General features: G+C 48.7%; 1 protein-coding gene across 3 annotated transcripts in view; it reads right to left on the bottom strand.

Annotated features, from left to right (window-relative positions):
- Positions 1 to 11,910: 11,910 nt before the first annotated feature.
- The window catches only part of CDCP1 (CUB domain containing protein 1), a 49,656-nt gene continuing 37,644 nt past the window's right edge, over positions 11,911 to 23,922 (bottom strand). The window contains exons 5-9 of one of the 3 annotated variants that reach the window (XM_019723716.2): positions 23,448 to 23,669; positions 22,009 to 22,395; positions 19,885 to 20,247; positions 17,767 to 17,854; positions 11,911 to 15,434 (exon numbers count right to left, since the gene is read on the bottom strand). In XM_019723716.2, coding sequence (XP_019579275.2) covers positions 15,002 to 15,434; positions 17,767 to 17,854; positions 19,885 to 20,247; positions 22,009 to 22,395; positions 23,448 to 23,669 — 1,493 coding nt within the window. In that variant the 3' untranslated portion in view covers positions 11,911 to 15,001. The remainder of the gene's footprint in view (positions 15,435 to 17,766; positions 17,855 to 19,884; positions 20,248 to 22,008; positions 22,396 to 23,447; positions 23,670 to 23,922) is intronic. The other 2 variants (XM_074312512.1, XM_074312513.1) reach the window with 2 other exon arrangements.

The following is a 23,922-nucleotide window of genomic DNA, read 5'->3' as shown; positions in this document are numbered from 1 at the left end:
AGTCCCTGCATGACAACCAGTCCCTCAAAAAGGTGGTTAAGATTTCAGTTCCATTGGTATACTGTGTTTCCCCGCAAGTAAGACCTAACTGGAAAATAAACCCTAGCATTATTTTTCAGGATGACATCCCCTGAACATAAGCCCTAATTTTTTGGAGCAAAAATTAATATAAGACCCCGGTCTTATTTTTGAGGAACACAGTGGTAACTGAGCAATTGCAAAAGGCTGCAGTTGCTAAAGTACAATTGAACTGCTAGCTCTTCAGTCCACAAATCACTATGTAGATAACAGGTGCATAGCCTGATCGCTGACCAGTCATGTCGTCTCTTTCAAAGCCTGTTGGTGACTGGTCACTGCACATCTGTTATTCAGTTCGTGCACAGATAAGCAGAGTGTGCGGTTGTGTTGCTTCCTTGTCTCTCGGCGATAAACTCATGTGACATTTTACAAAAATGGATCATTAAATAGATCATTTCCATGAATGGCCAATAAAGATGAAAATGCAGCAAAGAAATGAAAAGTGATAATGTGGGAAGTGAAATTTGAAGAGACTGTAAATGGAGTTACAGAAGAAAAGATAGCCACCTGTGGGAGGGTGGCCACTGCTGCCATTTGAGTCTCTGGATATGCAGCTGGAGGGACTTGGGGAAATTGAACTTAATACATTAATGAGGAAGTGAAGAAAATGACAAAGGGCATGAAGATGTCCCAGAGGAAGTGACACCAGCAAAAACCTGCATTAAAGGAACTCTTGGGGATATTTTGTGACATTGAAACTAAAAAGGACAAAATGTTGGAAGCTGATCCAAACTTAGAAAGGAGTCTGCCGATTTGCCCAGGCTCACTCCGTGTAAGATGTGACAAGTAGGACCAGGCAAGCACTGTTCAAACTGCTCTTGATAAGACTTTTACAAAGAACTACTTTCATTCTCAATATTTCGAATGTTTCAAATTAGTGTATTTAATACTAACTTGCACTAGTTTTCTCTTACCGGCCGTGAGAGGGTTGTAATCTGACAAAACTTTGAAAGGTCACAGCACAAATGTGACTTTTCCATTGATTATGAAGTTGGTTTTGCATGGTTTCAGCTTGTACGGTCATGTTTTAAGTCCCAAAATGACTCTGCAAAGTGAGAACTCCTGTATTTACAGAGGCGTGGGCACGATCAGCCAACAAGTAAGGAACAGTGGGGTGTTCCAGGCCAGGCACAGCAGGAGCACCCACAGGACAGAAACGGGGGCAAACAGTGCTGCGGGAGCCACAGCAGGGGCACCCGGGAAAAGGGACATGGGCCCCAGAGAGAAATGCATCCCTGAGCACAGAGGGGATGGGAGACATACCCCAAGCCCTGTCTCTGCCCGGCCTCCTGACGTTGCAGATGCTTCCTCCTGGGTGAACTCAGCTGAAAGTTAGTAGGCAGAAGGTCCAGGCCATTGCAGTCAGTCTGGTCAGACTCCCAGGCCATATTAGACAACAGGGTGGAGGCGGGTGGCGTCCGGATGGGCGAGTAAGTGCACTTGACACTGTACTATCATTTTTAGTCCATGCCCTGCAGTAAAGGACAAAGTCACTGCGTCTCTGATGCTGAGTGCTAACACATTACCTTAGGGAAGCTAAGTGAACAGAGATGGGATCTAGGTTTCCATTCTCTCAATGTAGGGTTCCTCCTAACATCTGCTGTGCTCTAGAATTCCCTTGTTATACTGGCTGGGTCGCCAAACACAAAGCCTGAGAGGTCACTGGGGAAGAGAAAAGCAAACTCAGTGTTTTTCAGGCAGTGCTTGTAAGAGAATTTCCCCTCGATAGCCCCCCAACCTCAGTAGATTTTAGGCAACATGAGCTGGGAAAGTTTCAAATCACGTTCTAAAAACGACTGACAGAACGTCAGGGCAGGCGTGGCTACATCACTCTCAGATGTTACTGTGTTAAAGTATATTGCTTGGGATTAAGTTTTAAAGTGTTTTACCTTTTGATGTGAGAGTTTCTGTAAATTATGTAAGGGGGAAATTTCCGTGAATTCGTTACAGTTTTGGAAATCTATTAGGGGTCTGGGGCGTTTGTTAAACAACACTGGCTGTTTAAATTGGAAAGAGGCTGTGGTTGCTCATTGGCAGGATGCTTCGTTTCTACGAACGGTCTACTGTTAGGTGCTGACTGCGTAGCTAGATTGCTCTGGGGCTGGTTTATGGATGAGTCTCTCCATCCAGGAGGTCCCTGTCCCTGGGCGGGGGGGGGGGGGGGTGTCTCCCCACGAAGCCCATTTAAGTCACCCATGCTGCCAGGTTCTTTGCAAGAGGATGGAGAGGTTTCGCAGGGCAGCTTCTCACCCTCGGTGCTACTGACAACTTGGGCAGGATAATTCTTTGTGATGTGGGCTCTTCTGTGCATTGTAGGGGGCAGTGCTTGGTAGAATTCCTGACCTCTACCCACTAGATGCCAGCTGTGATGGCTAAAATGTCTGCAGATGTTGCCAAATGTCCCCTGGGGGGCAAAATCAACCCCCACCCCCCAACTGAGAAGTTGAGAAGCAGCGAGCTGGAGGCTACCTGTGAAGCCCACAGGAAGGAGACCTGGGAAAAGTGGTAGTTGACGCAGACTTTGTTTGATGTTTCAGATTCCAAATTCGTCACTTTTCTCATGTCATCACTTACTCAGCATCTTAGGGTGTCTGTTCAGGGAGGGGTCCAGGACCATGCTGTACAGAAGCTCATCTCTGGCACGGCCATTATCTTCATTACCCTCTTCCTGATTCTGTGGGTCTTCAAAGAACTTGGGAAGGGGGACCTGGAAAGCATCAATTCAGACTTGAGATGGGAATAACGCATCACAGAAGTGCCCACCTTCTCTGCCCCAAACCCTGGGTATGATGAGATGGCCCAAGAATGCCCCCCGAGTGCCACCCTCCCCAACTGAGCCTGTTGGCTCTTTTTTATTCCCAGGGGGCCTGAATATGGGTTTCCTCTCCCCTTCAGGTAAGAAAATAGTAGGTTGCTATTCTTAAAGAAACAGTAGTTCTCTCTGCAGAGGTTTGGAACCAAGGTTGGATCTTGAGATGAGCCTGTCTCTGACAGATGCACACTCTGTAATCTTCTAGCTGCTCTGACCTTCAGTACTTCCGAGGGCCACGATGGAGTGCCTGGTTTTCTTTTTCAGTATCCAGTATCGTTATTAAAGAATAACACTGAGAAACCATTGCCATATGTTTTAATTAGTTTATAGATTAATATAGCTTGTTTGCTAAATAACTTGCAGTGTAGTCTGTTGCCTAGGGAACAGGGGTAGGAACAACAGCTCAGAACTGGGAAAACTGAATAAAAATCGGCAAAGAGTCCTTGATGCGTTTTATTACTGCCGCTCCAGCCACTGTCCCACATTCATTCTTCTTCTAGTTTGGAAGTGTCTTAACAGCGCAAGAAAGCATGTTATGCTTGTTGAATGAATGAATGGCTGCTGCCACCTGAGGTTTGTAACGTCCTCCCTCCTCCCCACCCACGCCCCTGCCGGAACCCTCCCTCACAGCACTTTCCATGTCAACTTCTTCTCCACCAGCACTTAGCCTTAGCATAATGTCTTGCACATAGTAGGTGTCCAATAAGAGTTAATGGAAATAATTGAATTGGATACCCAACAGAATAAATACCGCACAGTTTCGTGCTACCCATGTGAAAATTCTTCATGCAGACCAAAGCAGATGTGATGCCATGTTCAATTATTGCTCAACCCTTGGCAGGGATCTGAAGACAAATAGAAATATCTTGATCTATGTGGGCAAGAAATCTACTGCAGCATCTGTAGCAAGTGCAAATTTTCATCTTAAAAATCAATGACCCTGGCCTGGAGAAAATAAATTAGATTGATTTTTTTTTTCTTTTTAACCCCAAAGCTCCTTTGTGATCTCAAAAGGAGCTTGTTATCCGTGTTATTTAAGGAAAACATAACTGAAAATACAATTTCATCTTGGATATGCTTGAATGATTTGACACTAAACGTTTTTTAAAAGGTATAAGCCATTCTTTTACATTCTTTATGGGAAGTAGCTCTTTTGCCAGTGTTTCTCGAAGACACTATTTACAGAAATATCACTGGGTTGCCATTCAAGAGGAGAGGAAGATTTCTGGAAAGAACTCCTGATGGGGGGAGATCACCTCTGAAGCACACATTTCTCAATTCCTTCAGCTGGGCCTCAGTTTCGTCATCTGTAAGATGAATGGGTTGGTCACTAGATAATCTTTAACATTCCTTCTAATTCTAATTCTTCACAATTTTTTGCTTTTTGCCAACTGAGATGAAGGGCAGTGGGTCAGCTAATTCCAAATTATGAATCCATGTTCATTTTTTTTTGGTCTTCAAGGTGATTGTGTAAAGAAAGGCTTCTGCCTGCACTGGATCTCCCAAAGTTTTTGTGTTTATAAGTAGGCATTTTCTTTTCAAATAGAAACTCAGAAAATGGCAGGAGAGTGGAATCTGGCCTCTGTAAACCAGGCATTGCTTAGAATGAGTCACAGACTATTTTTAAAAGGCAGGAAATCCTGATTAGTATTTTTCTTCTTCTTAAATCAGTCTTATTGAGGTGCAATTTAATACAATAAAATTGCACTCATTTCAACTGTAATTAAGTTGATCAGTTTTGACAAATGTTTGTCCCCATAGAACCTACCACTCCCATCACAACACAGAACATTTCCATCATCCAGAAAGTTCTCTCATGTCCTTTTGTAGTCAGTCCTCATCCACCTGGATCTTCAGTGTAGATACATCTTCCATTAGCATCCTGTTTTCTGACTTTCCTAGGTGACGAAGGACAAGTCCCTGCTCTCAGGGGGCTTACACTCTAGTGAGGGAGGGTAAGCAGCTCTTCAGCTAGCACAAGCCCCGGTTTAAGTGACTCAGCCTCTGGGCCTGGATGAGGAGACGAGACTCTGTTTAGACCTTTGGAGGATGCCCCGTTTGGGGACGTCCTACTTCCCGCAGTGTCCCCAGCCCTTCCATGAGCCATTCTTGGTAGTCTCGCCTGCCCCTAACCCTTCCCTTGGAAAGCTCCCTCTCTCAACAGGAGGAGGAAGCTCCTGCTGGGTCCCCTGCAGCTGAACACCAATGATGTGTTCTTCGGTTCCATTTTTCCTGGGAACAGTGCTGGGAGCCAACTCTGGAGCTCTGAGTGGGTCACAGTGGATAACAGAAGTGTTGGGTGCTTTAGATGCATTTTGTTTTCCTTCTCTTGAAGGTGGAAGTTTGTTTTAGAAAAACGCTCAGCCCACAAGACCTATTTATTTTTCTGAAGAATAATCTATAGTAAATGTAGACTCAGTGGGAAATATAATGGTGACTACAATAGCAAAGTTAGTACAAAACTGGCTAATGTCCCACAAGGCAAAAAATCCATAACTTTGCAGGGTATCTTTTCTGTTGGACAGAGTTCATTTGCATCTCTATCTGACAAAATCCACTTATCAACTTTTTATAAATGAATGTATATTCTTACTGAGTTTGTGGGTCCTAATCAATAGTAAGTCAACCAAAATCTTCATTTCCCGAGAGCACTATGCGACCCTTAGGTGACCATGCTCTGGGATACTCTGAAAAGGACATTCATTCTGTCATTTTGCCTAACTTTCAAGTTTGGGTCATTTTTCTTCACATGATTGCTTATACTCCTGCAAAATACTAACCAAGCCTGACTAGACTAAAGGGACAAGTGCCTCTTCCATGGCCTGTCAAGCTGTTGCAGCTGATGGCACGATGGGCATACAAATTCTCTCTATCCCCAGATTTCTTCTCAGTAACCTGGGGAGGGGAGAGTGGGTGATGTCTCAGTACAATCTGATGAATGAATTTCTTGCAGCTTCCTTTTTCATGTTGTCATATGACAAAAATAATACAATTCAGTAACAAGTAGGATGTTCTTTATTCAAGGGAAAACAATCCGTGGATGGGGGCGGGGGGGGGGGGAGGACAGCACCTCTCAAGCAGTAGGGCATCTTCCCGAGGGACATGGGGCACGAGAGAGTTCCATGCAGTTAGAAGAGGCAAGTGGAAACAGGGCAGGTTGGCTAGGAGGTTGCGGATTTCCATATAAGGCGAGCAGGTCCTATTTTCTAGGGTAAGTGAGCTAGCCAAAGCTGAGTTGGAGGGTTGTGATGGGTGTGTGCTGGTTTCCTTGACAGTGAGACATTTCCAGTAAGTGCAGACTGGCTTAGGTTTAGATTTGTGATGTGGGCGGGGCCTCCCTTTTGTAGGTCTTGATGTACGAATTACCTGTATCAGTGTCTTTATGAAAAGGAAAGAACCAGCGCTCGGGGATGTTTGGCTTTCCTGGAATATGGGGTTCTCAGAGTCAAAAGGCTGATTCATTCTCCTTTGGCAAGTTTAAAGTGAACTTTTGGGCTCCTTCTGACTTTACTTAATAGAAAAACATCGAAGCAAAAGGGGAACAGGCCTGATCTTGAGTCACAGTAATCCCAACACAAAGGTCCCCCCTTTCCTCCCCCCCCCCCCGCAGAACACCGCCCTAAAGCCCTGGGAGGCCTGTGCCCTGCCATCACCTAAGTACTGAGTGAGAGATCAACAGCCACCACCAAGTTGTGTAAACACACCTGGGAGTCACTCACCTGTGGTCGAAGGGGCCCCAGACCCCAAAGCAGGAGGCTGGAGTCTGCCCGCCCTTTCTTGCCATGGGGTCCTAGGCAAATTCACACATTCTTTGGATTTCATATGTAAATTTTAGAAAGGAAGAGACTTGGTAAGTGCCAGGCACAGTGCTGCCTGTGGGATAAAGTGAAACCAGGTTTGTGAAAGTGTTCTGTCACTCAAAGGAGGAGGTGTAATTAGATGACAATCCGTGAGCTCATAGACCCATGACTATTAGCCTGCAGGCTGGCCCTGAAGGGCTTATGTGACCGGGGACCAGGGGTAGGAGGTGAGGTGGGGGTGGCAGCCTTGGTAGTGGGTTAGAGGGTGGTCCTGAGGTGGAAGGCAAGGAAAGAGACTTAACTCAGAAATACCCAATGATCCCGCTGGTGCTCAGCCTGTAAACCAGCTCAGGCACCGCTGTGGGTGGCAGGTAGCCAAGCAACTAGTGTCTTGTGAAAAGAAAAGGGTGGAGCATGGAATTGGCCCTGCTGGTGTCCTGAGCGCCCCCCCCTCCACGAGCCAGCTCAGGGCCCAAAGTACCCAGAGTCCAAGCTGGAGGCAAAGTGGGTCCTCCACTTGCTCCCACACAGCTGTGGACTTGGATTTGGGCTAAAACTATTTTTTCCCCCTAGAATTACATCACAACCACCAAACGATTTGCTCTCTGAACTCCAAGGAGCAGCTGGACCCCCCACAACCGTGGTGCCTGGCTTAAGGTCTGAGCAGCTTCTAGCCCGACCCCCAGCCCTGCATGATCGAAAAGTCCCTGGCAATGTGAGGAACCCCTGAAGAAGCTTGAGGTCACTCTACCACCTGGTGCTGGGTCTCCTCTATCCAGAGGGAGGGAGCCCATCTCCTCCTCTCCCCGGCCTGGCTGTCAGCCCCCTGAGGACATCTTGGCCTGGGAATTCCAAGATTGAAGGCATGGAGGAAGGAAGTGGAGAGTCCCCTGAGGTGTCTGAAAGAAGCTTCCTGCAGGGTTTTAGCAGTGTTTCTGTTGTCACACCTTCCAGTCTTTTCCAGCCTTTAGCTTCTAAGGCAGTAACCTGAGATCTCTCACCAGAGGGGGTTGAAATCTGGCCAAACTGGTCACACTGCACACTGCTCTGTGTGTGTGTGTGTGTGTGTGTGTGTGTATAGAAGGGAAGCTTAAAGTCTCTGAAAAGCCACACTCACTGGAAGTGGACAGGACTGAACGAGACTGTTTTTGAGACATTTAAGAACCACAGAAGCTTGAATTTTAACAAGTTTTGTAAGGAAGTTTTCGGGGTTTTTTTTTTTTTTTTTTTTAATTTAACATAAGAGATACATTCTCAAGGTTCAAATTCAAAAGTTACCAAAAGGTGAATAGTGCCAAGTTTCCCAGTCACAGTTTCCTTCCATGAAGGCAAACACTTTTCAGTTTCTATTTAACAAGATCTTTTTCAAACGTTTCGAATGCTTAGACACTATTTAGAGGCACTGACTTAACCCTACATTGGAGAAGACGTGAGGAGTCCCCCCATATCCCTCTTTTAAGGGAGTGGTTGGTTGGTAGCTCCTTGTCATCGAGGATAAGTTTGCGGGGTGGGGATGGAGCAGGGAGAAAAGACTGAACAGTTGCTATGGTTACTTTAAGCCACGTTGTTGGGAATGCTGTTGCCCTCCCCCCAACCACCAACACGTCTCCACTGGGGCCCGTCTCTGATGTGGGTGCCCCGTCAGGCAGGCCCAAACATCCAGGGCTGCACAAATGTTGTGGGATCATGGGCCAGCGTGCTGGAGCTGACAGCTAAATGAGATCGGAGAGAATGAGAACAGCCTCTTCGGATTTGACACAATCAGCTCGAGAACTGTCAACTCACCGGAAAGATAACCAGCTTGCTGAAGATGAGACCAAGCGACTGTTGATGATGTGTTTCCTCTTCAAAGCAGATGTAATACAAGTGGCTGCTAAATCAGACATTGTCTACACATCATCTCTCCCACCGTCACAATCACCTTAAGGGGGCATTGGGTACACATTTGCTGGCGTGGAGCAGTCAGGTTGCTTGCTTGGGTCACAGAGCTGGTACCTCGCAGCTGCCTCTCAGACATTCTGAGGTCTTCTTCAGTCTGGGGACAAGCGGTTCCTGAAAACAAGATAGGCTGCATTTAATATGCATAGCCATGTGCATATTGAGAGACTGGCACCATCAGCTTGAAGCAAATGCTTCTTCCGTGGGTTTGCTCCTGGAACACGTTGCAGCGAGGGGCCATGCGACAGTGAGCTCCTCGAAGACCAGCCCTCTCCCCAGCCGATCCTCTGAGGCCACTCGAGGAGCAGCAGGCAGTGATGAAGGCACAGCTGGACTGGGAAGGGAGCCCCGCCACCCTCTCTGTAAATTAGAGTCTCGCACGAGCTCACAGCCGGCCCAAGAAGGGAATAGTGACCTTCATCATTTCTGGTTGCCTACTATCATTTTCAGTTCCCAATGGCCCTCTGGTTTATTAGGGGCATTTGCCTGGATGCTGCAGGGGTTCAGTCTTTCCTCTCCCCAGTCTAGTACACTGGGGTGGATCTGTTACCTGGGCTCAGCCAATGAGACCTGCTCTGTGGGACTTGAGGTCTGGAGGGAGCCAGCTGAGACAAGGCTCATTCATCACTGTGGCGGAAGGCTCAGCAGACAGTTTTTGTGTCAAAATGTAGTTTAAAAAGTTATAAACATGACTTTTGTAAAAAATAGCATGAACATGAGCCACAGGTTTTATTCCATTTATTAATTAACGATGGACTCCAAAGGTTTTGGCCTTAGCAGCTGGAAGGACACAGCTGCCACCAAGTGAGTGGGAGCAAACCCGATTCCTCCACCCTTCCCCTCAATGGGGGAGAGCAGATTTTCAGGGGAAACAACCATAAATCAGTTTTGGCTGTTTTGAGATGCCCGTTAGATGCCAAGTTGAGATGTTGCAGGAGATGTTGAGGAGAGATGGATACACGAGTCAGAGGAAGAAAAAACGGTGCAGACGAGGACCCCATGGGGGCCCTGGGCCATCCCTGGCAGCCCTTACCTGACCTTGGATCCCAGGACTGGGTCATCCTCAGCTGAGCTGAGCAGCAGTGCACTGGAAAGGCCGTTCAGTTGCCACCCCGCTTCTTGCAGGTTTGTGTCCTTGGGCAAGTGACTCCATCTTCCTGGGCCCGTTTTTCTCATCAGTAAAGTGGAGACGAAAAGTTGCCGGGCTCATCACAGGCTGACCTGAGACAAGGTTTGCAAAGCTCCTAGCACAGGGCGTTTGCCTGGCATCCAATTCCTTCTCTCTGGCATGACACCTGCCTTAAGTCACTGGGGAATGTGTCGCCATTCTGACATGCACATGTAACAGGCATTATTTCCAGGGCACCTGCTGTGTGATGCAATGTGAGGCGGGTAGACTACGTGTAAAACACAGACGCCTACCTCTGAGAAAAGTACCATCTTGTTAGGCAAAGACCTGCAAGTACAGACTTCTAAGTAATGAAATTAATGTCCCTAAGTGCAGTAGGCATCACACAGGCTACTGGCATTTAGAGGGAGAGATTCGTGGGGCTGGAGGGCTTCCTGGAGGAAGCGGGCTTGTGGTAGACTCTGAAGTGCTGCTAGGATTTTCATCAGGAGGGAGGGAGGGAGTACAGCTTTTGCTTGCAGGTTGTCCAGGAGCAGGGGCACGAGCACATATATGGGCAATTGTGCCTCTGATACACCTGAGGATTTAAGTGGTGTTGGGATGAAGCTCTGAGGCCATGGGTTGAGAGGAGGGAGAGGTTGGAGAGCTAATGAGGCAAGGGGTAAACTGGGTGAGCCATACCTCGGTAGGAGATTGAGGACTTTGTTCTGAGGGACAAATCTGGAGGTAGAGGTTTCAGAGCAAGCGAGTCACATGATGAAAAATGAGTGGTGGAAAGGACAGGGAGGCCGGACAGGACAATGAAAGCCATCAGGGGGAGAGTCAGGGAAGAACCAAAGTTGGGTCCAATACTGTGGGCCTGGGTGACGGGAGGAATCAAGGCATTTTAGAGATGGAAGTGATCTCAGAAGATTTAATCTTGTGCAGGCATTGTGAAAAAGATCCAACTCAAGGATACACAGCTAGTAGTTACGGAGCAGAGTCAGAAAATGAACCCACATGAAAGGGGCAGAAGATTTGGAGAGAATGAATTTCCCTCTGGAGAAATCAGGTGGAGAAATGTACCAGGCTGTGAAAATGTGGTGCCTAGGTGGGTATCAGCTAGGATTTGGGGCACTATCATCATAGAAGAAAAGACACCATTGGAACCCCATGGGGTAATGTGCAGAGAGAAAAGGCCAGAAGCCCTAAGACTGAAGCTTCAGGTCCAAGAATGGGATTCAGGAGAGGGGCAGTCAGAGGTGGGATATGGCCCAGATGTGGACACAGTCAGTGCTGTCCAAGGGCACGGCCACGGGGCTGATGCCCCCAGCCCCACTACAGCATATTAAAGACGGCTGCCAATTCTTTGCCCCTCCCACTGAGACGTGAGGGCTTTGCTCCTTCCCTTTAATGTCTGGGCAGGCTCTGTGACTGACACAGCCATAAACACTGCCAGCTTCCAGGCTCAGGCCTGGCGAGACTGGCAGCTCCGCCTTCCTGACTCTGGGAATACTCAGTCTTGGAACCCAACCACCATGTTGTGAAGAAGCCCCCAAAGCCCTGTAGACAGTTCAGGGTGACAAGGAATCAAAGCTCCCAGCTGCAGCCAGCACTAACTTACCGGCTGTGTGATACTACCACCTTGCAAGTGGATTCTAGTTGAGCTGCCCGAGAGGCCACACGAAGCAGAGATAAGCCATCGCTGCCGAGCCCTGCTCACATTAGATATTGTGACCAGATAAACGATTGTTAAGTCACTAGGTTTGGGGTGGTTTTCAGGCAGTAACATCCGGTCTCCTCCGTGTCCTTGGGTCTCCTTTCCAAGTGCATGGAGGAGGGTGGGGGCCCCTCTGGAGCTGCCCTCTCCCACCACCCTCCCTTTGCTTCTGTTCCTGCGGCTGGTGACCCACACTGGTGACGAGGGTGGCCCCAGGCCTCTACGCGGGTCAGGTATCGGGAGTGGGTCACACAGAGGGGCTCATGTTGCCTAACGGCAACAGAACAGGACAAGCTCTGTCTGCTGAGCTACCCTCGGGAAGCCCAAAGTCGGCTTCCTGGACCGTAGCACAGAGAAGACAGCATCTGCTGAGCCCATATTGAGTCTGTCACAGGAAACAAGTGGGAAATTTGGGCCTCAGCTGAGCCGGGGGACAAAGCATGCAAACAACCCATTTTTTTTCTGTACATTTGTTTATTTTAAAAAAGTGTAGGAAATGAATAAAATGCTACCTAAAAAGTATCTACAACAAATAAATTATTTCCAGTTAAGCACTGCAGATCCACACAAACCAGTCTGCTAATCATGACCAAGGTTACATCTCACGGACTTAAGCTTTTCCCCTCTTCTCTTCCTTGAGACTTTCCCCTCCCATGCAACAGGACTGCAGCATTAGAGACTGGTCCTGTATGAGCTGGGTTCTTCACAGGTATGGCAGGTGGGCAGCAGCAGACCCAGTGGGCAAGGCACAGTGCTAGCACACGTAAGCGTCAACAAATGCATTTGACTGGTTTCCAGCTACCCTGAAATAGTTTACACACATGGGGCCTGGGCTTTAAAGAAAAGGGCCAAGGATATGTCAGGCTGACACTTTTCAGGAGGCATATCTTCAGAAAACATAACACCCACCTGGTCTCAGGAAGATGGCAAGTTGGCCTGGAGTTTCAAGCTCTCAGTTAAAAGGAAATGGCCATGTGGGGCCCCTGTAAGTAAAGGTGATGTGTGTGACAATGGCCACAACAAAGATGGCCTTTCACACTTTGGGGTGGAAGGAAGAGCACTGGCCGGTGAACCTCAGAAAATGCCAGGAGGTCAGAGAAGGAAGAGAATGGAAGACCAGGGCTCCAGCGGTGATTTTAAATAATGGTACAATTTCAGTCAAGGGAAGGAAGGCACAGCCCTCCTCTGGCCCTTCATGGAGGGGTTTGTCAGCATCTCAGGTCAAGAGCCTGCGGGTAACTGGGCAGGAGCCAGCCTTTCAGAAGGGAAGGGTTCCTAGGCAGCTCCGAGGGCATAATTAAACAACAACAACAACCACAAACTCTTCCTTCTGGAAAGGACTTAGAATACACACCATTTAGGAGGTTGCAAAACTCCTTTTCACAGAGGCAAAGTAGCACAGAAACAAGCCAAGGTAGTGCATTTTCCAGGGTGAATTAAATGAACTTGATGAAGGGCATTCATTTTCCAAAGGAGGTTTTGCCACAGAAATATTGGAGCTTTGGATGGTGCAGACAAGCCATTACGCAATCCTTCTCTTCCCAGATGAGAGAGGGCAGGGGCCACAAAGACAAATGCCCACAGGAGCGGGGCCGGTCATTAGTGAATGAGGGATGTAGGCTGTGTGTAAGAAAACAAACTTGCCTGAAACACCCACCAGCCTGGAGGCCTGTCTGCTCATTGGATACAAGATATGGGTTCCAGACTTTCCATTTCAGCGTGAGGAAAGCAACCCTGCCGGGGCACTTATCAATGGCATCAGACACGGAGCCTCAGTGTGGGAGGCGACAGGGAGTGGTGGGGACTTCAGGGAACTGAAGAACCATGTTCCCCACCTACAGGTGAGCTGCTTCTCAGTGGCAGCCAGGTGTTCTGAGGTGACAACGTGAGCCCCAGCACAGCCAGATCTTCTGATCTGGGTTTGTATGTAAACAGTTTACAATTTTAAATGTTAGTAACTAATTCTTAAAAAAGATTCTGCCGGCTAAACAAAACACACCTGTGGCTGGCTCAGTGTGTCGTGTCTCCTGCAGCAGCAGGAAAGTGTGGTAAACAGAATAATGGCCTCCAAAGATGTCCCCGTCCTACTCCCCAGAACTCATGGATATGTTACCTTCCACGGCAAAAGGCACTTTTTCAGTGTAATTAAATTAGAGATTTTGACATGGGGAGAGAATCAGGGATTATCCAGGTGGTTTTACAAGATAAAGACTGAAGCAGGAGGGGGCGTGTCACAGTGCTGGGGTGTGACCGGCCATCGGAGGCAAGGAATGCGAACAGCCTCTGAAAGCTGGGAAAGGCACGGAACGCTCCCTCCGAGAGCCTCTCGAAGGAGCTTAGCCCTGCCGTCCCCTTGATTCTAGCTCAGTGAAACCCATTTTGCACTTCTGATCTCCAGAACCATAGACAAGAAATTGGTGTTGTCTTAAGCCACCATGTTTGTGGTAATTTGTTACAGTACCAACAGGAAACTAAGACAGGGGGCCACTTTCTGCTGTATTTGTAAACATTTTCAGAGGATGAAAATACTCCCTAAATTTCTGTTTAAATGCAGAAGTATTGCTGAAGCTGGGAGAGCGACAGGTGGCAATTCCAAGAAATTTCCCTTATTTCTAGGACTAAAGGATAATGGGATTCGAGATGAATGTCAGCAGTGGGATAACCACATGCAGAATGAAAGAACCAAGGAGACTTTCCTCACAGAAGATACGTATCACTGCCCTCAGACACACCCACCCTTTCTGGCTAGACAGACTGCAAATCCTTCCCACTTCCCACGGCACAAACACATGTTCATTTAGTGGCCAGTAGAAGTCAAAACCCATCCATCCATCCAGTTAGCGTGAATTGTCACTATGTCAGGTGAAAATAGCTGTGTGGTTACACATCTGACTTCTTAAACACACAGGACCACTAAATAAATAATACTAAAAAGGCACATTGTCGTTTTTGCCCAGGGGACCCAATGAGAGAACAGAGACCTCGGGTGGGTTCCTAGGGTTTGGAACAGTTGACCCAAAGAGGTCCAAATCCAAATCCGGGGCTCGTAGCAGCCCTGTACCTGGTCACTCGCACCTCTTCTCTCTCATGATGGGCTGGTTTACAGCTCAACCTGAGTTTAGAGGGACATGAGATATGATGATTCTGTGTTTCCCCAAAAATAAGACCGAGTCTTACATTAATTTTTGCTCCATTAGGGCTTATTTTCAGGGGATGTCTTATCTTTCTCATGTACGACTATCTACATTTATTCAAATACAGTCATGTCATCTTCTGGAACATTGTCATAACGTACTAAATGTGTCTTAACTGGGGCTTATTTTAGGGGTAGGTCTTATTTTTGGGGAAGCACAGTTATATCTGGATCAGAATTCATCATTTTCAACATCTCACCACGGAATGAGTTCACTTGGAAATCAGAAGTTGGTGTTATCCAGGGAGACCTTCTGCTGTTCCTTCCATATAACTCTTTAGGATTTCTGGTGGGCACCCTCCAGCATGTGTCAGTGCCCTGCTTTATGAAAAGTCTTTGGGATGGGTCCAAGTTATTCCACAGACTCTGCTGGCTCGTGGGCATCCAGCAAGGGAATGTCTGTGTCTCTGTTGCTTTCGTTCCCCTTGTTGGGGTGGGAGAAGGTGTATGGCTCGCTCTCAGACTCAGCACTGGAGCCAGGGGGTGGCTCCTCTGTGGTCAGCTTTGCAGTCGGGGCCCTGGAGTGTATGGGGGGTGGGGAGGGAGGGCAGTCCCCTCTGGGGCCCTGGAAGGGCCGGTAGGTGTCCACCTCTGGCTGGACGAAGGACCCGTTGGAATCCAGTAGCAGATGCCCATATACGATGGTATCATCGATGTCCGCATATACGTGGGATTCACTGTCCTTTCGTACTTTCTGAAGCTTTTTTGGCTGCATCGGCAGCTGGGTGTTGACGTTGCCATTGTAGATACCTACAGCCAGGCCCTTGTTTTTCTTCTTTTTCCTACTGAGAAAGAGAGGGGGCAAGAGAGAAGTCAGGAAGATAGCAACCTTAGGTGTGTACCACTGTACATCCCTGTTGGGACTGAGATCTTTCGGGGTGCCGACCGCGTCTCCCCCACGTCCCATGAATCACTCAGCTTTTGAAACTGAAACCACTGTCTCCAGTGAACATTCAAAAGGAACCAGCTTCTGTCTCCAGTTTTCAAGGAGGAAACAGGGAGTGGACAGTGGTTTAGAGAGGGCACTTTTAACACTATGTGCACTTGAATTCGCTTCGATAGATGCAGTGTCCAATGGTGGAGACAACCCCTCTTTCCCACTAGAAAGGGGTGGTGTCCCAGCCCAGCCACATCAGGCAGGGCATGTCCTGGCCAACCTTCCGTGGCTCTCTCAGTACCCTCCCTGTAGCTAATGTCCATCCCTCTCTTGCACGGGTGAAAGCTCTGATCACCGAGCTTCTAAATGATAACACACGAGACTCAGGATGGAAGGTGGTTCCTTAGTTTTTAGCTGGAGTTGGGGACAATAGAACTCAGCATTAGCAAAGGGATCCAGTGCCCTCAGCAATAACTGCCAACAGGGACGACAACTAAAAAGGAGACAAAATTCAGGCTGGGGTGGCAGAGTTCCTCTGTCACACCATTCACATTTGGTTTGGAATGTTCTTTGGTCCTTGGGTGTGGATGGGCATTAGCGCCCTCTGCTATGGAAAACAAAGCTTTGCCCTCCATCTCCACGAACCAAAAGCAGAGGATGCTGACATTTAGGTGACCGGTGACTCCAATGGAGGATATTATCTCAATGAACATAATGGACCGTATAATGCACAGGCTGGCGGTTCACCAACTAAGGACAGGCTCCCTGTACTTTTCTGAGATAAAAAGAAATCTAGTACATTTAGCTTGCAACAGGGAGTCTCTAGCCAGGATGACGGGTTCCAACCACTGCGGCCTGAAGCCCTGTGACGGATGCCCCTCCTTTGTGCTCCACAGTGCCGTGCTTGTCCCCACCAAAGCCCTCCTCGTGCTGTCCTGGCCTGCCTCTGTGGTCCCACCACCCTCCTGGGTGGTGGGAGAAGACATTGGATCTGGTGCCCAGGAGGTTCTCAGAAATACAGGCTTAATGAACAAGTTCAATGGCACTGTCTTTCCTCATTCTCACTGCACAACCCGTGCGCCCTCCTACACCAGCTGGGGGATGGACGGGCCTTAATGCAACCTGCCAGCCAATGACCTGCCCCACAGCAAGCCTGGGGCTGGCGACTCTCTGGCCAGAACTGGGGCAGTTTAGAGATGGAGGCTCCCCTTGTCCAATTCCCTCCTGAGGAGGAAGCTGGGGACCAATGTCAATGCCGCGCTTTCTGCTCTGGGTGAGACATACTATGCACCCCAGGCAAGAAAGTGTCCTGAGAGAAACAATCAAATAATGTTTTATCAAAAGAAGTCCTTTCCCCCCATGTGATCTATGTACAACCCCATTTCACCGAGGCGAGGCCTCTCCCTGGATCTGCGGTGGGCAGGTCCTTCTTTGTCAGTGGAGACATTTCTAGACAGTCTCGCTGCTGATCAGAATTTCAGTTGTTTGCTCATGTCTCCTGTTAATAAGAATTTTCTTTTCTCTTTGGCTTTTGGGAAGGTCAAATCATGCTAGGGGAAACAGGTCTCCCCCTTCCCGCATGGCTTTAATCAGAAATATGAGCAGAATTGATAAAATCTGGTAGGAGCGTGTCCTCTGTCTAAAAAGGTCAACACTTTCCTTTCATAAAACAGAGGCTGTCATCCTGAGGGGGTGGAAGGTGAGACTGAGTCAGTTAACTGGATCTTCCTTCCTCTTGCCCACAGGGCTGGCTTTTTGGGGTGCTTGTCTGGAATCCAATAAGCAAGCATAAAACACACAGTTTGTTTAAGAAACTGGAGAACCAGCTGGGGCCGCCCGCATTTGTTTGCCTCAAGGTGACGGAAGGAGCAGGTACCGAGGCCTGGTCTGGCGGGGGCCCATGTGAGCATTTTTCCTGCCAAGACGGTGATCACAGTCTAATGAGGAGACAGTAAATGATTCACAGGGGACTTGTGCTGAGGCGGCCGCATAAAACTGCAGGTTAAAATGTCATCGCACATGTATTTTTACTTTTGGGTTATTTCCCCTCCACTAGGTATGAGGCTTTTTGCTTTACCCCCTCCAAGCATAAGTCACATGTGGCACTATGATTTGACATTGATCTTTGGGGGGGAGCAGGGGAAATGGGAAGTGAGAAAAAGGTTAATAATTAATGACAACTCTCTGTAATCTAAGGAGATGTCAGATCAGCTGAAAACAATCTGAGAAATTCCACCTACTTCTTTTTCACAAAGAAAATGATGAGTCCGAGGGCAAACAGCAGAAAGACGCCACCTCCCACCACTGCAGTGAGGAGAACAGGCAGGTCTGTGGGCAGAGACACAAGGGAGAGAGGGGAGGACACGTGTGGGTTAGGTCTGTGATGAACTTGAGTGGAAGGTCTCCAAAGCTGGCCACCACCCATTCCTTCCCTCCCTGTATGCTCATGCTTCTCCTCATATCCAGAAAAGCCTATTTCCCTTCCTCCTGAATCTGGGCTGTGCTGGTTCGGGGCCTAACCCTTGAGAGGCCTGGCAGCTTCTTACACTTTCTCTCTGAAGCTGGCCGCCATGTAAGAAGTCTGACTGCTGAGAGTGCCATGCTGTGAGGAAGCCCAAGCTAGCCACGTGGAGACTCCATGAGGACAAATCAAGGAACCTGGACGACAGTAAGCATCAAGGCTCCAGACATCTCTGTCTGGGCGAACCACCCCAATCCTGTAGCTGTTCAGGGCACCTGGCTGAGGCGCTGGATGCCTCAGAGCACAGATAAGCCCCTGTGCTGCGCCTTGTCCGAATTCCTGACCCACGGAATTGTGATCACACACAGCGTTACTGTCTAAGCCACTAAAACTAAAACAAACTGGGGGACCTACCAGATCCGCTTCAAAGGCTACTCCTGGCTATACTGGGCATGTTCCCCCAAACGCCACAGCCTGCTGTGGAGGAGAGAAGAGCAGAGGGGTGCAGGAGAAAGGAGGGAGTCAAAAGTCAGAAGCGAAGGAGTGAAGGAGAAGGCTGTTTCCTTCGTGCCATCCTTTTCCTACAGTTGCACAAAGGAAAGAGAAAATAAATCAGAGAGGGAGCCCTGCATCAAAACAGGGATTTAGAATTTCTTGCTTGTTTAACAAGAAAACAAAAGGCGAGATTAAGAGAAAACAGGAATAGAAACAGATGACAGAAAAATCAATGTCAGAGAGGAAGAAAACCCAGGAGCTAACCTGAGAGCATGGGAGAGCTTTTCACGTGTGGCTTTTGGTCCCCATCAGTTCTCTTGCCGCCAGCCAGCTGTGTGCCCTTGGGCGGGCACTCAATCCCTGACTGCCAGAAAGGGGAGGGGATGGGAGAAACAACCTCCACGGTCCCTTCTGGTTCCAACCCTCTGTGATGCTCTTTTACTGTCGGAGTAACGGGCACACATGGCCCCACCAGACTGCCCTGCCACACAGCCATTTGCTTGCCTGAAACTCTTCAGAGGATCCTACAACATTGAGCATAAAGGCCAACTCCTCTCTTGGCTCTGAGGCCTGCCATGGGGGCGTTTCATGGAATCCAATGTTTCACTGGACTAAATTGAAAATCCCAGCACCATGTATCTGTGTCACACTGGCCAGGTCCCCACATTTTAATCACCAACACTGAATGCCCAACGATACTTTTATGAGGTAGTTATTATCATGTACTCTAGACAGATGAGGAACGTCAGGAGTAAAGAGACTTCTTTATCAGCAAGAGATGAATAGTAAATGACTGTGCTAGGTTGACTACCAAAATGCCCCCATTCTCCCCCCTCCCTGAACCATGTCCTCTATTCGAGGGGTGAACCATGTCCACCCTTTGAATCTGGGCCGGCCAAAAGAATGCTGTAAAGGGATGGTGTATGAGTTCCTAACCAAAGCACAAGACACCTTGCGTACCTCCTCCAGCCTCTCTTGGATCTCTCTGCCTCTGCCATGAGAATAGGTCTAGGCTGGAGGATAAGAGACCACGTGGAAGAGAGCCGAGGGAGCCCACTTATCCCAGCTGATCTTGCCTGGGCCGCAGATATGTGAGAATACCCGGCCAAGATGAGCAAAGTCCTCTAGCCAACCTGCAGCTGCATGAGTGAATGAACCCTGACAAGCCTAGCTTAGACCAGATCGCCCAGCCAACATGTGAGCACTAATAATGGCGGTTTTTAAGCCACTGAGTCCTGGGGTGCTTTGTTATGCAGCATTACTGAGGCAATAGCTGACTGATACATGGACAGCCAGGACTCAAATCTATGTTTTCTGACTCACCTCCCAGACTTGCTCCTTACCCCTCAGCCCCCCAATTTGCCATCCACCATTATCCCTGAAAAACCTTTAAGGCTCTTACCAATAGTCCTTGGGGTAAGTGACACCTGGAAGAGCAGATTCAGCTGCTTGCCATTCACAGGGCTGCAGTTGGAGACGTTGACCCAGAAGTTGTGATGGTGGAAGCTTGGTTTGGGGAGCATCTCCTCCAGGGTGAAGACCTCTTCAGCTTGGGTCTTCTGGTCCTGGATGATCATGAACGCACGCCCCGTCTGGCAGACCAGGCCGGTCTGCTCCTTTACGAAGGTCAGGCAGGCCACCTGGTCGTTGGGCACGCTGATGTTCCAAGACACTGAGTTGAGGGAGGGCAGGCCCCGTTCCCAGTTAGGGGTTCTCAGGTAGACCTTGCTTTTTGTGTCTGGGGTCACTGTGAAAACACCTTCCTCTGCAGGAAAGGGAAGAAATGCCACACAGACATGTCACTCAATCAGAATGGAGAGAAAGTTGTGGTGGAGGAGACTATGGTCACGTTTCTAAAATCAGCGGTGTCCAACAGAGCTTTCTGTGATAGTGGAAATGTTCTTTATCTGCATCGTCCAATAGAGTAGCCACAGCCACACGTGCCTGTCGAAGATGTGACATGTGCTCGGTGTGACTGAGGAACTGTACTTTAAATTGTCTTCACTATTAATTACATTTCAATTGCCATGTGTGACCAACGGCTACTGTATTGGCCAGCACAGGATTAGAGTCTCAGTCACATCAGGTCTTTTCAAGGAAAACGAAACAAAATAAACAAGCGAAAAACAGGCCAGTTTGCCAAGCTGGGTGTTATCTCAGCTTCTTTTCAGAAATGCCCTCAACACAGCTAACATTCATCTGTGAGCCACAGTGGGATGGGTGGGTATACACTGATTTCTGTTTCAGAGGTTAAAAAACAAATTTTGAGTCCTGGGAAGAATTCTAGAATTGCCAAGCTGAAGGAATCTCTGACACGTCAACTAATGTATTCCTTACCTTCAGGCGAGGTAACCCCCACATGCCAAATTGAGGAGAGTATGTCTTAATTCCAAAGACCCCCCCAGAAGGCATTTTTCTGGTAACCTGTGGGGATACCTGGCAGCCTGGACTAACTTTAATCGTACGGTCAAACATTCTTCTCACTCCCACTCATGCCTCTGAGAACAAAACTACGAAGTAAACCTCAAAAAAAGGTCTTGGCCAATTTTAAAATGGCTTCTAACGTTGAGCAACTTGTAATGGTGACTGTGACTTTAAAAATCAGTCATGTAAAGTTGAGACCAATTTAGACCTCATTTCTTGCCTCAGGACATGGAAGGTCACACACTAGCCTCCCAGGAGAACAGGACCCTGGCACTCTAGACTCCTCTCTTCCAGCATTCCTTCCTTGGTGCTCTCCACACCGCGTCCCGAATGGTCCGAGCAGAATCATAAACATGTCTGCAGAAGGATGTTTGTTACCACCTTAAAAATCCAGCACTTCGGGGAACAGCCGGATGGCTCAGATAGTTAGAGTGAGAGCGCTGAACAACAAGGTTGCTGGTTCAATTCCCACATGGGCCAGTGAGCTGTACCCTCCACAATTAGATTAAAGACAACGAGCTGCCACTGAGCTTCCGGAGGGGTGGCTGGATGGCTCAGCTGGTTAGAGTGCAGGCTCTCAACAACAAGGTTGCCCATTCAATTCCCACATGGGATGGTGGGCTGCGTCCCCTGCAACTAAATATTGAAAAACAGGAACTGGACTTTGAGCTGAGCTGCACCCTCACAACTAGATTGGAGGACAACAACTTGGAGCTGATGGGCCCTGGAGAAACACACTGTTCCCCAATTAAAAAAAAAAAATCCAGCACTTGGGAATATTTGGTTAGTTCTAATTTATATCCTGCCTGCTTCCAAAAAACACTCGAACCTGATTATTTGTTCCACTGCCATCAACCATCGCCTCCCACTGTCAGAGAGTCTTATATCTAACTCCTGGAATTTTCCATGCTAGATTAATGGCAAAGTCAGGATTGGGACTCACCATCTTTCATATTTCTTATGTGAGGACCAGCCCACACAGCCATCTCTCCTCTTCAGGTTGACAACTTAATTAAGACGATCACAAAACCAAAATAAGATGAATGGCCAAACGAGGAAGGCTAAGGGGGCATGGAGACGGGAGAGTGAAAGATGCCCTTACCTTTGAAGTGAGGTATGAAGGACACCTTCAGGCCCTGCTTGGAGACCTCTTGTTGGAAGCTGGGGGAAAAGGTGCGCAGGGTCACCGACATGTTCTGCTTCACCTGGATCTGCTCGATGGAGCCTCCCGAGCAGAAGTAGCCGAAGTAAAGGTCCTGGCCGGGGCTGGAGCTGGAGCTGGCCATGAGGTAGCTGAAGCTAGTGTTACAGATCCGCTCCCGTGTGTCCTGCTGCAGCTTCTTGGCCGGCACCAGGGCCAGGCTGAGCTTGTCCTTGGGCACCAGGAGCTTCCAGGAGAAGTCGTGCAGCTGCACCGGCAGTTGAAGGATGTCCCTGGGCACCTGGAGAAAGTAGGACTTCCTGTGGCAGGAGCGGTGGTCCATGCAGCCTGCAAAAGAGGGGCTCGTGGTACCCAGGCAGGGAGGCGACTGGAAGAGCATCTTCCCGGCTCTCAAGGCAGCCTGAGGCTTTCTTGCTTTCCCCTTTGGTCTTCCCTCTCCCACTGTCCTCCATTCCTGGCTCCTTGATGCCCCTTTTCTAGCTTCCTCTGCTATTCTCTCCTATTCTTACTAAACTGGCAGACCACCTTCTGGGGATCTTCAGGGTTGGAAATGTCTCTTCTTGTTTTTCAAGTTCTCGCCTCTGTGTGTGTGTGTCTTAGATGCTAAGTGCCATGTGGGCAGGGCACAGGTTTTTCCTTCATCAAGACCTGTTGCCCATGAGTCCCCATCTGTAGGGAGGCAGTTCTGTGTAGTGACTAGAATAGAGTGAAACTGGGGAGATCTCAGCTTGAATTCCAGCTCTGCCACTTCCTAATGGGGTGGCCTCAGGCAGGCTGCTTTGTCTCTCGTGGCCTCAGCTCCTGTATCTGCAGAGATTCTAGGAGCATCCATGCCAAAGATCATGTGGCCCAGCAGGGAGGCAACTTGGTTTTGCTGCCCTCCATGCATCACATATTTATTACATGACTAGCATATGTCCAGCACTGTTAGGGGCTAAAGGGATAAAAAAATGGAGCAAAGCCAAAGTTCTTGACCTCAAGATTCAGAGTCTCACATGAGAGAGAAGACAAGTGGGCAGTGAGTGTGCAAGGAAGGGGTCACGCGGACGGGAAAGGATGGGGAAAGATACACAGAGGAGGAGAGGGTTTCACAGGAGGGAGACTGGAAGCTGGACAGAGGACACAAAAACATGGACACGGGGAATACACTGCACTCCTGAAGGTGCTCGTTCCAACGGAGGCTGCTGGTCCCAGAGCAGGAGTGTTCCCACCTCACTGCTTGCTTCTTGGTTGCCCCATTGCTCACCCTCCACTGTGGGGGACATTTCTGATCATACTACTTACAACCTGCCCAGGGGACCCCATCCAGAAGACAGGGCAGGGAGAGGAGAGCTGCCCACAGCCCACCCAGGAGGAGCATGCCAACCAGGGGGCCGTACTTATGGTTTGCTTGGCGTTCATCCACAGGCGTGTCAGGTCGTCACAAAGGAAGGAGATCTTGTGTTTGGAGCCAGGTGTCAGGGTGAGGTTGGTGCTGCAGGCCCGCGACTCCAGACACACAAAACAGCCGGGGACAAACTTTCGGCTCATCTTGACGGGCCTCGGCTCGATGGTGAGCGACGTGGCTCGCTCATTACTCAAGTCAACCGTGTAGGTTATATCTGGAAACACACATAGAAAACCGGCATGAAGAACGGGTCAGCAGCACCCCAGGAAATGGGAACGATTCGCACAAATACCTCTCACGGCCGGGGAACTCGGGAAATATTTTTGAACATGAAGGCAACATCACAATCAACGTTAAAAGAAATTTAAAAAGAAACAGTGGACCGCGCGTCTACCTCCCTTATTATAAGAACTGCTTTCATGTCTTTAAATTAATTTTAGTCGTGTTCCTATGCAGGCATATTTTCA

The sequence above is a fragment of the Rhinolophus sinicus genome, linkage group LG10 (genome assembly GCF_036562045.2).
Source record: "Rhinolophus sinicus isolate RSC01 linkage group LG10, ASM3656204v1, whole genome shotgun sequence".
NCBI lineage: Eukaryota > Metazoa > Chordata > Mammalia > Chiroptera > Rhinolophidae > Rhinolophus > Rhinolophus sinicus.
This window is presented reverse-complemented; position numbering and strand designations above follow the sequence as displayed.